The 18,731-nt window shown below is 31.7% G+C and overlaps 2 protein-coding genes across 2 annotated transcripts; one reads left to right on the top strand and one right to left on the bottom strand.

Moving 5' to 3' along the window:
- Positions 1-2,430: 2,430 nt before the first annotated feature.
- Positions 2,431-3,421, top strand: LOC131620898 (uncharacterized). The gene has a single exon (XM_058892084.1). The coding sequence runs from the start codon at positions 2,650-2,652 to the stop codon at positions 3,340-3,342; it is 693 nt and encodes a 230-aa protein (XP_058748067.1). The 5' UTR covers positions 2,431-2,649; the 3' UTR covers positions 3,343-3,421.
- A 108-nt stretch (positions 3,422-3,529) lies between these two features.
- Positions 3,530-7,760, bottom strand: LOC131620897 (isocitrate dehydrogenase [NADP], chloroplastic). Its single transcript, XM_058892083.1, has 16 exons — positions 7,594-7,760; positions 6,894-6,937; positions 6,677-6,786; positions 6,529-6,566; positions 6,248-6,325; positions 6,054-6,107; positions 5,873-5,974; positions 5,428-5,519; positions 5,225-5,328; positions 5,059-5,127; positions 4,848-4,963; positions 4,713-4,747; positions 4,271-4,413; positions 4,064-4,186; positions 3,873-3,968; positions 3,530-3,724 (listed from the first exon to the last, which is right to left on the bottom strand). The coding sequence occupies exons 1-15, from the start codon at positions 7,640-7,642 to the stop codon at positions 3,887-3,889; spliced, it is 1,239 nt and encodes a 412-aa protein (XP_058748066.1). The 5' UTR covers positions 7,643-7,760; the 3' UTR covers positions 3,530-3,724; positions 3,873-3,886.
- Positions 7,761-18,731: the final 10,971 nt, after the last annotated feature.

Genomic DNA, 18,731 nt, shown 5'->3' on the forward strand with positions numbered 1-18,731 from the left:
TACTAAATATATTAAAAAAAAAATTAAAAATTTTTAAAAAAATTTAAAAAAAAAAGTTTAAAAAAAAACAATTAAACCACCGGTTTTCCCGGTTTGATGGCATACCCGATCTGACTATTGAACCAGACCGATTACCTGGCCGGTTCGACCGGTCCGACCGGCCGGTCCGGTTTTTAAAACACTGCTTTGATGTGATATAGAGTGACGTTGAATAATTGAGATGATTTATAATTATAGTCGGAGAGGTTTTACAATTTTTTTCTTCAAAAACTGTAATTTTGAGGGTTTACAATTTCCCTTTGTAAAAATTGTAATTGTTTGAGAGGGTTGTAATTGTTTGACAGGGCCACTCAAAAGTTTGAGACGGTTATGTATTAAATCTATCATCATTAAATGTTAGAGGTGTGTTTTGGAAAATTCTTTTGTTAGAAGAGGGGGTAAATTCTATATGTTTGAAAAATGTTGATTGGAAACAAAATCTATAGTAAAATCCGAGTTAAAAAACATTTGTAAAACTAACACGTAAATAAGACGAAGAAAAAAAAAAGATAAATGGGAAATAGAGGACTGAAAATAACTAAAAAGTAAAAGAAATAAGAGAAAGAGAAACACACAATGCTAATTTTGAACCAAGCTGAGATTATACACAGGCTAATCTTAAATCAAGAAGAGATTTTACATTGGGATGAGCTCAGGAACCTTTATAGAGATTCTAGATCGTTGTATTCTCATATTCTCGCCTAACAATCACATTTTGTAGTAGATAATTCTCCATTATTTGATATATTTGTTGAGAATTCATCTTTGCATTACTTCAATATTATTAAGTAATTTAAAGTATTAACCGATGAGATTGATGCTATGGAGCTTGACAACCCGCAAAGAAGGTGTTATGTGATCCACGAGCAAAACTGCCGTAAAAACCTTCTGAAGGGACCATGAGTTCTCCTTGCCACATAGTTTGTTCTTCACGAATCCTTCTTATAATTCTTTTTTAGTGATACCTTCGACTCATTAGAGCTCTAATAATGGACAATGATGATAAGTTTTATCGATAAAGGTTTGGTCTCGCCATTTTCCTTTCTCCCGGGCTTTCTTACCATGACTATAACAAGACCATTCTTCTTGCGAACATCAGCTTATCAGGCTTTCTTCACTTTGGCATTCTTGAGGCATGCCTTCCTCTTTGTTGCTTATAAATGTACTATCATTTCTACATCATTTCTACATGACAAAAATACATATACATTAGTCCAACAAGTCAATGACAAGATATAATATTAAAATCATATGGTAAACATACATATAAATATAAAGGCCTCAACACCCACATGATCACTCTCCACTTCTATTAGATCTAACACATTTTAATCGCCCTCGTTGTAAAAATTGTCCCAAGAAATTGTTACTGCCACCTACTCAAAAAAAACTTCTTCCACATCTTGTAACTAAAACATTAGAAAAAAATATATATTATATTCAAAAAGGGCGCTAATGGACGCCAAACTCCCACTGTCCGCCATCTTCATCCCACCAAAGAAGAATAACACCCTCATAGTCGAAGATAAACTCAGATCCTGGAACATGATTTTGAACCCTCTTACAAAAGCTCAATTGTCGGAGTGAAGTTGAGAAAGGGCAATGTTGATTATCCTTAGAACACAAGACTCCAAAATAACACATTCATCATGGCCATTACAAGAGATGATTATCTTTCTCGAAACTGTTTTCCTTTTGATTTAGTGATGAACTTAGAATTAAGCTTATCACCTCCTCACATAAGAAGTCCAATTTTCTTTCTCGCACGACCTAAGAAAGAAATGACCAAAATAACATCAAATTACATACTAAAATCATTATCATAACTACCATTATCACTAGAACTTTCAAAGAAATCTCTATCGACTACGTCATAATCAATATTCATGTCTGCTCATTTCATATTTTCAACAACAATTCCACAACTAGAGTCTTTATTTATGAATTTTTGGTTCAACTACATTCCTGTTTTTGTTTCACAAAAAATGAAAGGAGACTATTTCTATGGTAGAGAGTATGAGGGTGGTGAAATGATTATTTATTACGGTAGAGGGCATGAAGGTGGTGAAATATCAAGCCGAAGGTGGAGACACATACATAATCATAATAATTTTTATAATATAAGTTTAATAAAATATTTAAAATTTTGATTAGAATACCATAAATTTTATAAAGTACTTAGCTTCAATAAAATGCAATTTGAAATAACTAAATATAAGTGGACACCAATTTATTGATTTTCAATTCACTCAAACCAACTTTAACCATTATATTTGATGTTTAAATTACCCTTTCAATACACTTAATTGGTGCCATATCAAAAAGCGTTCATTCCGATATCGATTGAGAGGGCTTTTATTCTAGCTTTTACCTAAAAGGATAAAAAATGAATAGAAGGGAGTAGGAATGGAAATATTAGACTTGAACATGGCGAAGTCGCGGTGTCAATAAATTGAAACGTGGTATGGAATAAATTCGACAGGTGCTACTGAAAACTACGAACAAGACAAATGTCAAATGAAACTGCACACAACTTTTCTCCATAACAAGATTTAATCTCTCCGTGAATCCTCCAACAAACAAACCACAGAAGCTTCTTACAGAGAAAAGATGAACACAAGAGGCAATGCTGAAGCAGAACAGTTACTGGAAATCGGAGAAGAGCTCTTACAGAAACGAGATCTAAAAGGTTCAAGAGAAATAGCGGTTCTAGCTCAAGAAGCCGACCCTCTTCTAGAAGGTTCCGACCAGATAATAGCAATAGTTGATGTTCTCGAAGCAGCTGAGAAGCCTCTAAATCTCAACAACAACAACAACCTCGATTGGTACGCTATTCTTCAAATCGATCGAAATTCGTTGCCAGATCTGAATCTCATAAGGAAACAGTTTCGCACTCTTGCTCTTCTTCTTCATCCTGATAAGAACCGTTTCTCATTTGCAGAACTAGCATTCAAGCTCGTTTCTGATGCTTGGGCCGTTTTGTCTGATCCTGCTCAAAAGGCTCGGTATGATAAGGGTTTTGAACTTGGGGTTAAGGGTTTGGAAAATGGAACGGTTAGTTTTTGGACTGTTTGTCCTTATTGTTACCGTTTGTATGAGTATTCTAGGGTTTATGAGGGTTGTTGTTTGATGTGTCAGAATTGTAACAAATCTTTTCACGGTGTTTCGGTTCAGGCCCTTCCGCCAATTGTTCCCGGCGAAGAAGCTTACTATGTTTCTTGGGGAATGTTTCCTATGGGTTTTGTTTTCGAGAGTCTAGAAAATGGCGGGGGTGATGATGATTCTGCTACGCCAAAGCCATAGGTGGTTCTTTTTCTTTCTGAAAAATCTTTTGTTTTTGTAAATGTAAATTATTTTATTATATTATTCTACTGGCTTCTAACTAACCTAGCTTTAATTAAAATTTTAACTAGAAAGAAATATTTCCTTTCTTCTTATAGGTGTTATATATTTGTAGAATAAAACATGCAAAGCAAAATCAGCCGAAAGATTGCAAAACAAAATCCATTTAATTTTCTAAGTAAAAATCCAAAGGTACACAAATCAAACAAAACGGGGGAAGCACAGTCCATGCGATCCCACACAACACACAAATGAAGAAAAAATAGCCAAGACCAATGGCTTCGATCCTCTTTCTTATTTCTTTTGAAAGTGCATGCGATCCTCTTCAATCTCTCTCCAATATCTGATAATATTATCAAACAAAGAAGAAAAAAACCTTTAAATAAGTGGCGAGATAAAGTAGAATATAGTATTTTCATGGCCATTTGTGTCTCAACATTTATTTTCTGTGTGCTAAAATATGAATGAAGGGAACCCAAGTAACTGCCTACCTAAAATCACAAATCTACGCAGAGATCTTAGATTTAAGCTCGGCTGCCACAGCATCAATGAATTCCTCTGTGTTCAAATAATGCTCCCTTTTAAGCCTGCAAAAATTACATTGCAAAGAGTTAATTAATCATGTTTAGTAGAGAAGAAAATGATTTGGTCAATGTAGCATCGTCAGTGATAAGTTATATACTGGGATCCATGAAGAATAAGAGCCAAATCCTTAGTCATCTTCCCAGCCTCTACTACTCCAATACAAGCTGCCTCTAGCTTTTCAGTGAATTCCAAGAGTTTAGCATTGTCATCTAGCTTTGCCCTGTCAATATATAAGCATTTTTAATCCCCAGAGTTTCTGATGCGATGGGTAAACAATTGTACTCAACTATGGCACAGTAATTACCTATGGGCTAGACCTCTTGTCCAAGCAAAGATGGATGCTATGCTGTTTGTGCTGGTTTCTCCGCCCTTTTGATGAACCCTGAAATGACGGGTAACTGTTCCATGGGCTGCTTCTGCTTCGATGGTCTTTCCATCAGGACAAACCTGAAATCATACCATAATTCATCAGGACCAATCAGCAGCTTACACCAGAACACTAAATATGCATTGAGGCCAATTAAGCATAAATTACATTTTACAATCTGTTGCAAAGGACTATATTTGCGTTATTTTAATGAATAAACAAAATATTAGTTTTAATTGATAATCCATTCACACGAAATTAATTATTTAATTCTTAAAGAACCACTACACAGAGAGAGGGAGAGAGTTTTCAATACATATGGATAAAAATATAAGTCCCATATAAAGTACTACGAGTAAGGATTTGGAATGACACTTACCAATACAGATGTCATCAAACCCAATGATCCAAAACCTGAACAAATGTGAATAGAAATTAGGTTAAGAGAGAATAATTCAATGCATATGAAATTGCAAAAAGAATGTGACTGATAAACAAACATGTCCAAATAAACCTTGAGCTAGGAAATCACTCTGGACATCTCCATCATAGTTCTTGCATGCCCATACATAACCTCCTTCACTCTTGAGGGCATATGCCACCATATCATCAATGAGTCGATGCTCGTACCTTCCAAATCCATTATGTGAAAGTATAAACGATAAATATCATATCAAGAATTTTTTTGTCAAAAAAAAAAAAAAAAGAGGTGCACATTCACTCACCATATACCAGCAGCCTCATACTTTGATTTCCAGCTTGCCTCATAAACTTCTTGAAATATGTCCTTGAATCTTTAACCAATAAATGAATATGATTAAGCAGGGATCAATATAGCAATGGTTTACGAAAATAAATAAATAGATAAGAAATAAAAAATAAATAGCATACCTTCCATCATATTTCTTCAGAATTGTATTTTTGGTGCTAAGATAAAGTGGCCATTTTTTCTCAAGAGCAGTTGCCATAGAGGCCTCAGCAAAAGAACGAATAGACTACATTACGTACCAAACAATAGATAGTTCAGTACCAGCAGATTTCACTGAAATATTATATATCAAACAAAAACTAATAAAAGACAACGAAAATCCAACCTCATCAGTGTTGTACATAGCCAATGCAACACCTCCTTCACCGGTGAAGTTATAAACCTCCAAATCAGTGGTCTCACCTTGGCCTTCTGGAACTACAAGAGAAGAATTCGTAAAAACAATCATCAGAGGGGCAACTTATATTAATACTGGAAAACTAGCTCTATAAGAAGTAGCAGCATGCTTTTTAACTCGACAATCCTTACTATAGTAATACAGTATTGTGAAACAATCCAAAATAAAAAGGGGACAACTTCTCTACCCACCTCAAAAAGTTGGGTAGTGTACCTTCCACCAATCACATTGCATCAGTTAGTTTTATCTTATTTAATTAATCATTAAATAGTATATTTTTTTGTTGTTTCCAAGACATTTTACATTGAAGGTAACTTTACCCAACTTTTTGAGTTGGGTAGATAAGAATTCACCAATAAAAAGGGGAACATACCAAATACCAACTTCAGCTTTCCAGGTCCTTTAATAACTGCATCAGTGGCCCTATATTGATCACCAAAAGCATGCCTTCCGATACATATTGGCTTTGTCCAACCTGGCAATGTTTGAGATATTCACATACTTTCATTCATCAAGGAAAAGGGAAAATCAAAAAAAAAAAATTCTATACGTACCAGGAATAAGGCGAGGGACATTTTTACAGATAATAGGTTCTCTGAAGACAGTTCCTGAAATTTTAGGGCCCGCAGGTAAGAAACCAATATATGTCTACTCATCTATAACTTAGTAGCTGCCAATGACGGACCAGATCGTATAAACCAACTAGTGTTCATTATTTAATATCATATACAAATAAAATATAGGTTACCATTCAAAATGTTTCTGATTGTCCCATTTGGACTCCTCCACATGCTCTTCAGGCCGAACTCCTCGACACGAGCCTCATCTGTAAATTATAACACCAGTATAAGCTCTGCCAATATCTAATACTAAGTAGAACAATACCATGCAGAACTTTGATCAGCACGGTTGATGTACAAGCAATACATAGTATGTCCTCTATTCTTACTCATCAAACATATACGTATTCACACAAGTCCGAATAAAGGTAAAAAGCTAAAATAATATGTTAGGATTTGGCTATGATACCTGGAGTGATAGTTGCACACTTGATTGCAACATTATACCTACATAGCAGTACAAGTGCAACCATTAGAAACAAACAAATAAAAACCAGTGCACTACAAAAATTAAATGCCTCAAACGAACAATCAGCACATATTATATAAAAACATACTTGAGAGTTGCTTCAGCACTTTCAACTGTAACTTTATCATCAGTCTGATCACGATAAGGAAGTCCTAGGTCAAAGTACTTGATGTCCAACTCCAAGAAAGGCAAAATGAGCTATTCCACAAAGAATAAAAGAAAAACATCATTATTAGAAACAATTTTCATTCCAGAAAAAATGAAACCGCGATGATCACAATAAGTGCAAGAAGATGATTAATCACCTTATCCTTGATTGACTTCCAGATAACTCGAGTCATTTCATCTCCTGTAATACGATTACCAAAAAAAAGAAACTGCGTCAGAACAAAGACAATGATTTCCCAAAGCCAAAAGCATAAACAGAATCAACAAGGAAATGAAAATGAAAGAAATTGAATATTCTAATTCTCTTTAACCACTAATAAATTGACTATTTAAATTTAAAATCAGGATAATTACACTGGCAACGCATGAGATTAGTACTAATTACACTTACATACACCTTTTTTTGTTTGAAAAATTATACTGATCTGATTCCATTTTTTATTCATTTGATGTAATATGATTACTACAATTTAACATATTTTTCCAGAATAAATTACATAAATCTCCACTTAAAATAACAAATCAGTAGCATCAGAAAGTAAATCTAGATTCTACAAAACAAAAAGCAAGATTAAAAAGAGACGGAAAAAGCGATGTATTATTAACTTTTCACTTTAACGTAACATATCAAATATACTAATTAGACAAAAATAACAGAACAGAGAGAATGGTCCACAAAAAATTTACAGAAGAAAAAATCGACATGATAAGACAGTGACAAGATAACAAAATTACGAAAATGAAATAAAAATTGAAGATAAGAGATCGATCGATGAAATCGAGGCTTAAGGAATAAGATCGGAATAACAGATCGGATCGAAAGGCGAAGAAACGAACCGTCCATCTCAACGATGGGATTGGCGACTTTGATTTTCTGGGATCCCATGGTGGTGATCGTGATCGGAAGAGATGAGGATGAAGATGCGGAGAACGAGATGTTAGGTGAGAAGAGAAATGAGCGAGCAAGTGAGAAAGTGTTTGTGTAGTGCTCTATTTATTGTGGTTTAATAGTTTCGAAATCTAAATATTCAACAACAAACTTTCTCTCACTATTTATGAATTTTAATTTGTGTTTTATTTATTTAACATTTTTTGTTCCAGAATATTGATATCGATACATATCCAACGTTCTTACCAACCAATGCATGTTTTTCCTTGCAAACGAAATTGCTCCATTATAGGAGAGTTGACTATATATTTTATAAAAAACGTAATATCAATTTTCAATATTTATGTGTTTTTTATATTTTATTGGTAGATAATTTATTTGTGAGCTTTCATACATATTCGGTCATAGTGAAAGTGTAACTTGTTTTGGTGTGGGTTGCATTGATTTGACTATCGTTTGGTGCAGTGTAACTTGCATACGTGTCCTTTTCGGTTTTAGAATCAGTAACAAACTCGTACATATGCACGTGTTCTGATTTGGTACATGCTTTTGTTAAAATAATATATTTATTTTAAATTAAAATTAAAATTTGAATCAAAATTTTTGAATCATAAATAACATTTTTTAAATATAAAAATATTTAGATCAATAATAGATTTTTCCCCGTATACAAATATTATTTACGTTTAGGTATCATTTAGAAAAATATTTGGATCAATAGTAAATTTTCGTATATAAAAATATTTAAATTAATAATAGATTTTTTCTCGTATACCATTTTTTAATCAAATTTTTTTGGATCACAAATACAATTTTTCATATATAAAAATATTTCGATCATTAATAGATTTTTCCCATATACAAATATTATTTATGTTTAGGTATCATTTATAAAAATATCTTAATCAATTGCAAATTTTTGTATATAAAATTATTTAGATCAATAATAGTACTTTTTCCGTATACCTTTTCTTAATACAATTTTTTTGAATCATAAATACAATTTTTCACATATAAAAATATTTATATCATTGAAAGATTTTTCCTATATACAAATATTATTTATGTTTAGGTATTGTTTACAAAATATCTGAATCAATTGTAAATTTCCGTATATAAAAATATTTAGATCAATAATAGATTTTTTCCCGTATAGTCGTATACATTTTTTGAATAAAAAATTTTTTGAATCATAAATAACGTTTTTCATATATAATAATATTTAGATCATTAATAACATATATTAATATAATAATATTTTGAATCATATAAATTAAAGTTAATGATAACTGACCCACACTTTTGTATTTTATCCAATAACATACATTTTCAAGTATATTTTTAAATTTATTTTAATTAAAATATTATTTTTAAACTAAAATTATTATTATATTCTTTAAAAATATTGTATCTTAAAATAAAAATTATTTCAAATTATATTTCTTCGTTATTAATATTTAATTATTAAAGTTAATTTTTAAAAATTAAATACTATTTTAAATGTAAATTGACAATCATTTAAAATGATCATAATAATTTTTTTATTAAAAAATAATTTATTGAAATATTTTGATTAATAATTTACTAAAAATAATAATAATAAAAGTAATAAAAATTGAAAAGTTAAAAGTGAAAAAGTGAAATGTGAAAAGTGAAAAGTGAGTTCGAAAGTGGAAAAGTGAAAAGTGAGTTGGAAAAAAATCAACAAAAGACATTTTTTGTCCCTAAATTATTAATTTAAATTAAGATAACAAAAGGACAATTGGGTATTTTTCAGAACATGTTATTTTCTTATATTATAGATTACAGTTTTCTGTTATTTTCAATATAATCTATCAATATAAATGAATAAATATTTTATTTAAAATAAAACCAAGAATCATTTTATATTAAAAAGATTTCCAAAAAAAATAAATAGGTGCTTTTAAGATAATATATTAAAAGTAAATTTTTTTAAGGTGAAATGAATCATTTTGTATTAAAAAATGTTCCATACAAAATTTAGGTGTTTTTAAGAAATTTCTTAATATATATATTTAGTAAAATTGTAATATTAAAAGTAAATTCCTAAGGTGAAGAGAATCATTTTGAAATAAATAATACATTATAATTAATATGACATTATATTGATGACTTTTGAAAAATATTTTAAACAATATTATTATGAAATTTTAACATCTTTCTATTTTTTACTTAAATAAATGATTGCAATATATATTTTAATTTTCTTTGTAGTTTTTTTTCTTCAATTGTTTGATTGTGAAATTATTTTGTATGTCGTCTTGGTGTGATAATTTCATGTTCTATGATAGACTATTTTAAACTAATTTTAGATCTATGTTGCATAAGACATAAAAATGATAAAATAATTTTTCTTCACTGCATATACAATAATACCCCATAATTTTATAATTTAATTTAAACAGAATTTAAATTAATTATTTGAAATTAATTGACTTTTATTTAATTAATGGAGAATTTTGAAAAATATTGTTATTGGGTTTGGTGTAGTAGTTAGTAGAAAGGAGGTGTTAAGTTGAGTAGGCCTTACTAACTAAAGGTTCTATTTTTTATTAAAATAAAAAAAGAAGGAAATTTGAAAAGTAGGAAGCAAAAGAGCCAGAGAAGGAGAAGAGCAAAAATACGTGAAATAGCATAAGAGATGGGATTGAGTATGTAGGTTGTTTGATTCGATTGATAGTATGTTAGGTTTAGGGTTTTTGAAAAATGTAGAATAATTGTTGGATTGTGATGAAATTGGATGAATTGGAATGATGTTTGATGTTAATGAACCCCTAATTATGTTAGAATGTTTGAATTGGGACTGGATTGGTGATTTGATGATGTTGGAACCAGGCCCGACCGTGTGGCTGTGCAAACAGTGCCACAGCACAAGGCCTCACACATTATGGGGCCTCATTTTTTGTTTAATATAGGTAATGTTAATTAGATTTAGCAAAGCAGTAAATGGAAAAAGTCTTTTGGAAATAAGTGGTTAGATATATGCCGAAAGCACTTTTCGTTCTATTTTATAAAGAGAACTTTTATGATACATAATGAAAACAATTTTTATTTAATGTAAAAGAAACAGTTTTTTATATATTACATATACTTATTTTCTATATAATACATATACAGATATACTTGTTTTCTATATAATACATATACTTTTTTATAGATTTATTTTTATCAACATGAAAATTGTCTATCCACCTTTCTACATCCTCGTAATTAAAAATATATATTAGAGAGTGAGTAAGAAATGTTAATCATTGGATTCATTAAGAGAGAGAAAATAATAGTCTCATTAATGTAGTAACATTCTCTCTCTTGATGAATCCAATAGTTGATATTTCTTCCTCTCATCTCTCATTTAAAAATGCTCTCACTTGATATGCTCCATATATATATATATATATATATATATATATATATATATATATATATATATATATATATATATATATATATATATATATATATATATATATATATATATATATATATATATATATATATATATATATATATATATATAAGTTCCATTAGATCTTTAATATTGTGTTTTAAAATTTTGAGAGTCTCATTATTATAAAATCATTTCTCAAATTTAAAATTATAAATATAATTATTTAGCCATTAGTGAATTGACATACTTTTTAATCTAGTGACAAAAACTTTATTAATAGACAAATTCTATAAAAAAATAAAATCAAAATAATACTTGTACATGTTAAATTTCAGTTGAAATATTTATTAATATTTTTAAATTTTTAATGTTGTTTAAAATTAAAAAAATAAATAAATTTTGTACTTTATTTTTAAGGCCTTTTTTGAGATATGAACAGGGCCTCCAAATAGTTTGGGTCGGCCCTGGTTGGAACGATTTGGGTTGGAATTGGAATGGAGAAGTGTTGTCAAAAACTTGTATTTTTTGTTCTGTGCACGCTGTAACCGGGTAGCAGCCCTGCTGTAACCGGATACCGCGTGGAAAAATGAATAATCTGGGCAATTTTGAGTACTGTAACCGGTTACCCACCATGCTGTAACCGATTACAGGCGCGTTTTTTGAAATAACGAATACATTGACGTAAAGGCGTAACCGGGTAACGCCCATGCTGTAACCGGTTACACCTGATGCATTTTGGAAAATTATTTTGAAAATCCATATCTTTCAAACCGTATATTTGTTTTAAACACCGTTTTGAGCTTTGTGTCACTAATTAAATATTTTTTATAATTAACTGGTGTTTTGAACTGTAGCTCGATTTTATTTTTAAAACCCGGTTTTATTTTATGGTGGTGAGTTGTATATTACATGTTTAAGTGTTAAGTGTAACAATAAGGTGGAATTATGACAATGTAATTGCTTTGTGGATGTTGTATTTGGATGTTGATTATGCATAATGAAATTTCTGAATGGTGTTAAAATATAAATGCATTATTTTGGTGTTGCTTCGGTTAGTTGAAATATGATAATGATTGTTCATATTAATTGATGATTAGCATGCTTAAGGTGGTGCATGCAATCATAATCATTTGTGGCTGTATCCTGGTGGTGTTGGATCAGCGGTAGCTAATTCCCATTGTGTGGAATTAGTTAGTGGAAGTAGTCGTATCTTGTTGGTGGTGGATCGGTGAGATGGGTTAATCTCATGATTGGTACCACATACATAAGAGTCGTTGCATTTGCATATATGTTAATATAACATGATTGGAAGTTGTCCAGTGTTATATCGTTTGTTGTGAATTATGATTGAGTTGTGTGGATAACTATTTATGAATGATTTTTGAAATCTAATTGTACTGCGGTTGGCTGAATGATCTATTTATGACGTTTTATCATTATAAGCTTATAATATAGTTTAAATGTGATATGTCTCACCCTTATTGTTGACCATTTTCAGATTAAGGAGTAGCGGCTTATGCTTGGTGAGGATAGCTTGTAGAGTTATTTCGTTTAGTTCGGTTTTGTCGGTGTCATGCTCTGGTCTTGTAACACTGGGGAACGTTTACTTAGAGTTGTTTGATGAACTATTATCTCTTTTGTTGGAATAATGTTTTGGTTGGTTTTGAGTCGGTGATTTCTTAGTGTTGAATACCGATGTTTTATGTTATTCAGATTATGAAGTAATTCCGCTGTGTTAACATGTTTGCTGAATAATATGGTTTGATGTTCCTCATAAGGCATGACATGATTAAATGTTTTAATTATTTTGGAGTTGTAATGCCCTTGTACATGTTTTACTCTGAATTTAATTAATATTCTGCGGGGGTTTATAAGGGTGTTACAATATATATAGCAAGAGTTTTTAAATAACTAAACGGGTCATGGGCCACTTACAAAGAAACATAAATACTCATGCTAACTTATGCTAACAACACCCCTAGTCCATGATAAAATCCTTCAATAATACTGATTTATTTCTTTTTCTAGTGGGCCTTATTACCTTCTTAACAATACTCTCGGGCCCATAAAGAACCTTGTCCTCAAGGTTCATGGATGAGGAAGCATGTGGGATAAGAATTGATATTGGACTGGAATTGATTAAAAAGTTTTTGGTGCAGCTGGTTCGGAAAGGAATTTGAGAAGGATGGGTCGTGTGGGTCATGTGAGAGTCAAGTGGAGAAGCATAATTTGGGGCAGTGTGATTATGTGGCTGGAAAGGAGGATAAGTGGATACAAATGATCTTGATAGCTGGATTTAGGGGTAGTGGGAAAAATTGTATTTGGTGAAGTGGTACAGTCTCTAGCCATGTGGGGTTTGTTAGAAACTGTTCTTAAGGAAGAATTGGGAAAAACGCGTTTGGGAGAGTGGGACAAGGGAAATTGATTGGACGGTGCAGATTTATTGGAAATAAAGAAGTTGGGAGATTTGGGCCTTAGAGCATCAGAACACGTTGGCCCATTCTGAACAGATGGTACTTTAACTCCTCTAAATTGAACACTTATATCTTCATCAGTTTGTACGCTTCTCTCTCTTAAACTCTCGAACAACTTTTTGAAATCCTGAAACACTTCACCCTTTTTTTCACTTGCATGTTGCAAAGACTAACCCAAATCTCATTCTTCCTCAAATGGAACTGCAATTGGATCATGTAAGTAAACATACGTGATGAGGTGCATTTGTTCCTTATGTGGTAAAGGGCGAAAGTTTGCCTTATTATTGTCACTGTGATACTGTTTGAGGAGAGAAACAAGTACGACGGGATGAACACAGGAAAATGAAGGGAGAACAAGCATATAGACTACAACACCGACTCGCTTGGTGATTTTGAATAGGCCGAAAAATCTCTTCACCGACTTTTGCGAAACATGTTGGGAGACAGTGGTTTGGCGGTAAGGTTGGAGCTTTAATAAGACAAAGTCTCCAACTTTGAAGATATAATCTCTTCTTTTGGTATTAGCTTGTTTTTCCATGTGGACTTTGCTCTATCTTAAGTGTTCTTTTAGCTGTGAAATAACTTGTTGTCTATGGTGCATAGATACATCCAATGAGTCATCGCGAGCAGATCCGTCTAAGTAGTATAGAATAGTTCATGGTTCACGTCTGTGCAGGCGTTGAAGGGGGTCATTTGGATGGTCTTGTGGAATGATGTATTATACCAGTACTCCGCCAAATGCAAAAAACAAAGGTACGTTTCCACAAATCTGTTCACTACTTCTGTTTGTCTGTCAGTTTTAGAAGGTGTAAAGAAAGAGGGAATCGCGGTCAAAGATGATTGATTTTGGGATCCCATGAAGTCGAAAGAAGTGTACAAATTTGGATAAACGACCACATATCACCCAAATGATCGTGTGGCCAAAGGAGTTTGGTAAACGGGTAATGAAGTTCATGGCCAAATCTTTTCTTTGTGTCTCGTATTTATTATGTTAACAAATAGTACAATGCTTAATCATGTTCTTAACTTGTAGATAAACTCCTGGCCAACAGAAAGATGATCCTAACCGTCAAAGTGTTGCTTTAACACCTGAATATCATGCATTGGGTGTTGCGTGATACTCATGGATGATATTTTGACATAGTTGTGGAAGATCAGGTATGAAAACTCTGTTTTTGTAATAAAGTAGCCCATTTACAAATCGATACCAATTATTTTCACTGCTATTTTATTTAACATTTTTACCAAACACTGTCCAACACTTTCTTTTTGATAAAATGCGCAGAGAGTTGTCAAAAGGTCAGGAACAGGCGAAGACAAGGCGAGAAATGAGGAGTTATCAGAGCCAAACTTTAGACTCAAAGCATCAGCAACTAGATTTGAATTTCCAGGTTTGTAAAAAATATCAAAATTAAATCCCTACAATGAGAAAAAGTCAATTGTAGATAGAATCATGTCTATGTATGAAGTGTACTACACCGTATACTCATATATTCTTCAACATAATTTTTATGTATTTCTGACAATAACTACAACCTGATAAATTAAATTAATATTTATATGATAATTATCATTTGAGATATTTTTTTCTCTTAATTTGTATATATTTTTATATATATTTTTTAATCATAACTATAAAATATTTATTGAATATTTACATCGACTTTGCGCGACTCGTGCGAACACACGAGTCCTTTACTAATTATTGGAAATAAATTGTATATTTATGCTATGACTAAAAAGGACAAATCACTTTGGAAAAGAATTTGTGAAAGGTCAATAATATAAAATTGGTAGTTTATTTATTTTTGGTAAGATGGAGGGCCAAAGTCCAAGAAAGAAGAACAACTACCCTACACCAGCACTAGTCACGGATAGACCGTCAAGATCAAACTTCAAATGGTAGTTTATTTTAATGGTAGTTGATTTCATTGTTAATAATATGTTAGGCACAATTTTAAATACTTTTATCTAATATTTTAAAGAGAGCTCCGTTTTAAAGGAAACACTTTAAACACGCCGAACCAAATTATTATTTTTATGACAAAATATTACTAAAATATTATTTTAGTGACAAAATAGTTTTTTAAAGTTATTTTATTATAAAAACAATAATAACGCTGTCTTCATATTAATATATCAAAAATTAAATCAATTATAAAAGATCTTTCTAAAACCTTCCTCTTAAATTCACATCTATTTTTCACTTCTTATATGTGCTGGTCTTTTTCCAATACTCAAATCAATATAGTAAAATCAGTATGTTATATAGTTCTCCACTTTTCTCTTTCCTTGGTTGATATTATTTAAATTTATCTTTGATTTACATTCTGTGAATTCAAACTGTTGACATATGTATTGAAATTTAGTCCTTAACAAGTTATCCAAAATGAGTTGTTCATATGATATGGGCATATGGCCGTCGATATCACGCGGTCCCGACACTATCCTTACATTTTTCACATTATTACGTAGGTACATTGATTGGTCAAAACCATACTAATGATCAACGTTACTTTATTTCGTGATCCCACTATATTGTCAAAATAGTACTACTGTCTTACTCTTTCTAGATGAGGATAAGGCAATACCAAGAAAAGAATAATCATATAATATGATGATAGACGCAATAATAATTGAAGAATCGGTTGAGACGAAAGCAAAAGAAAGAAAAAATAGTTTCTATGTTATTATAGAGGAACATTCTCATCCAACCCCATAATTCTTTTATACATCAAGTAAAATTTTAATTTTGTCCACCTCGCTTTCATAGATGCACATTCAAAATCATCCTATATTTTGAAAAAAATTGATTTCTTTCGTAGATACATTTACAGAAGCGTACAAACTCTATCAAACATTTTTGTAGATGTAACTATTGGAGATTTTTCCAATTAATTAGTAAAATCCCAAATTAATTAAGTTGGATGACATTTACGTAAACATAGTGACATTTACGTTTTACTATATTTTAAGGGGTTCAGTAGATGTTTGTATGAAAAAAAAACTAATTTTAAAAAAAAAAATACTTTTAAAAATGCATCTACAAAAACACAAAGGCAGTTTTGTCAATTCGATGGTGCGTGTCATTAGAAATTCTTATTATAGAAAGGAAACTAGTAAAAAAGCTAAAGATTCATAGGGTTGAGTCTATCAGAAATGATTTTTCATAAATATATAAATTCAATTTAAATCTCGATTGATATTTAACCTGAAATAAATAGTACCCAAAAAGTCAAGGAGATAGGTTTGGTTTGATAAATATCCTAGACTTCTTGTCTTTATGTGAAAAATGTTACGTTTAAGATTAATGTTTCTTAAGAATATAATATTTGCTTTTGAAAAGTAAATGATCGACTTTAATGATTTTTTTTTATAAAGCACATATTGTATTAATGTGACTTGTTGGGATGGACACAACCAACCGACCCATTTTAAACCGACGGATCCATGTGGTCTTTAAGCGTTAACGGGTGGGTTGCTCTGGGTTTCGAGTTGTTCAGGTGGTTTATGTGGGTTTGGATAGACTGCATCGGTTCAGTTCAAATGGTCAATTTGGGTCCACCGGTGTCCGAACTCAAACCAAACTATATATTTTTTTCAACATGGTGTTCCAATTAATCTTCACTTGACTAAACTTACCCAAACTCAAAAAGAAAATTATCCCCAACTCATTAAACTCACAACCCTCAACACATTCAATCCTAGTTTCTTCCCTTATTCATCCTTCCTGAGCCTCACTCTCATTCTCACTCCCATTCAACGCTTCATGATTTCTTCACTCATTCAACAACACGGTTTCTTCACTCTCATGAACTCATCGTCACAGGCCACATATAGATCTATTTCACTCTTGTTATTTATGTAAAAAATTACTACTGCTTGCACACATATTTCTTAATGTTACTCTCATCTAGATCTGTTTCTTCCTAAAATACAAGAGATCTCATGTATGAAAATGTGATTTTGGAGTTTTCTTTTCTTTTTATTGTTTTTTATGTCCAACCCAAAAATTGGACTAGTGAACCTGAGTAACTGAAAAAACCGAATGTAGAACCGGTCAAAATCGAGCCTGTAGATTCCACCCGTCGGTTGGATCGGTTCTGAGGGTTTGGCCCGAACCCGAGTCGACCCAAACCGATGCCCAACCCTAAATGTGACTACAAGGTATTCTACTCTAATACTCTTAAGAGATTCTAGTATTTTAAGTGCTGTAACTGTTTAACACGAGGATGTGACCGGTTACAAGCATCAAAGTTAAGTCAATAAATTGAAGAAAAAGTATTTTTATAGTTGTTGTAATCGATTATGCTTTTGCAGTAATCGGTTATCACTATTTATTAATTTCTGATATTTCGCAGCTCTAATCGGTTAAGAGTTTTGTGTAACCGATTACAGGTCCAACATTTTGCTTTTTCTGATTTTTGACTTGATGCTTTTGTTTCCCAATTGATGTATATATATATCCTAGTGGTATCCTTGTAATAAACAATGAATGAAAGTAAAAGATTCCCTCCCTAAGCTCTCTCTCTCTCTCTCCCCACATACTCAAACCCCCCATTACTTATCAATATTGTGATTGCATGTTCTAACATTTGGCATCAAGAATTTAGTTTGATCCACCAAACACCTAGTGTGCAACATTAATTCTGTCTCCAATGAAAGAATCCTTACAAATCTACCAACCCTTGATGTGAAGAACTACGACAAATGATGCAAGCAAATAAAGGTGTTGTTTGGCTACCAAGATGTTCTTGAAGTGGTCAAGAACGGGGTGAACTCCCTTGTCGAAGGTGCAACAAACACATAACTAGCAACGCATAAGAAAGAGAAGAATAAATATTTCAAGGCGTTGTTCTTGATCCATCAATGTATGGATGGTGACAACTTCGAAAAGGTTGGTAATTGCAAATTGTCTAAGCAAGCGTGGAAAATTCTGGAAAAGGCATATGCTGGAGCTGATAATGTGAAGGTGGTGAGGTTACAAACTCACAAACGTCAACTTGAATAGATTCAAATTGAGGAAATTGAGGCAATCAACAATAGCATGACGAGAATTACTCGATTGGTGAATCAAATCAAGGCGTGTGGAGAGACTATTACTGAGTAGAATGTTGTGTCGAAGATCTTGCGTTCTTTGACGGGAAGATTGGCAACATTGTGGTGGGAATTGAGGAATCGAAGGATCTTGTGACATTGAGAA

The sequence above is a fragment of the Vicia villosa genome, linkage group LG7, assembly GCF_029867415.1.
Source record: "Vicia villosa cultivar HV-30 ecotype Madison, WI linkage group LG7, Vvil1.0, whole genome shotgun sequence".
Lineage (NCBI taxonomy): Eukaryota > Viridiplantae > Streptophyta > Magnoliopsida > Fabales > Fabaceae > Vicia > Vicia villosa.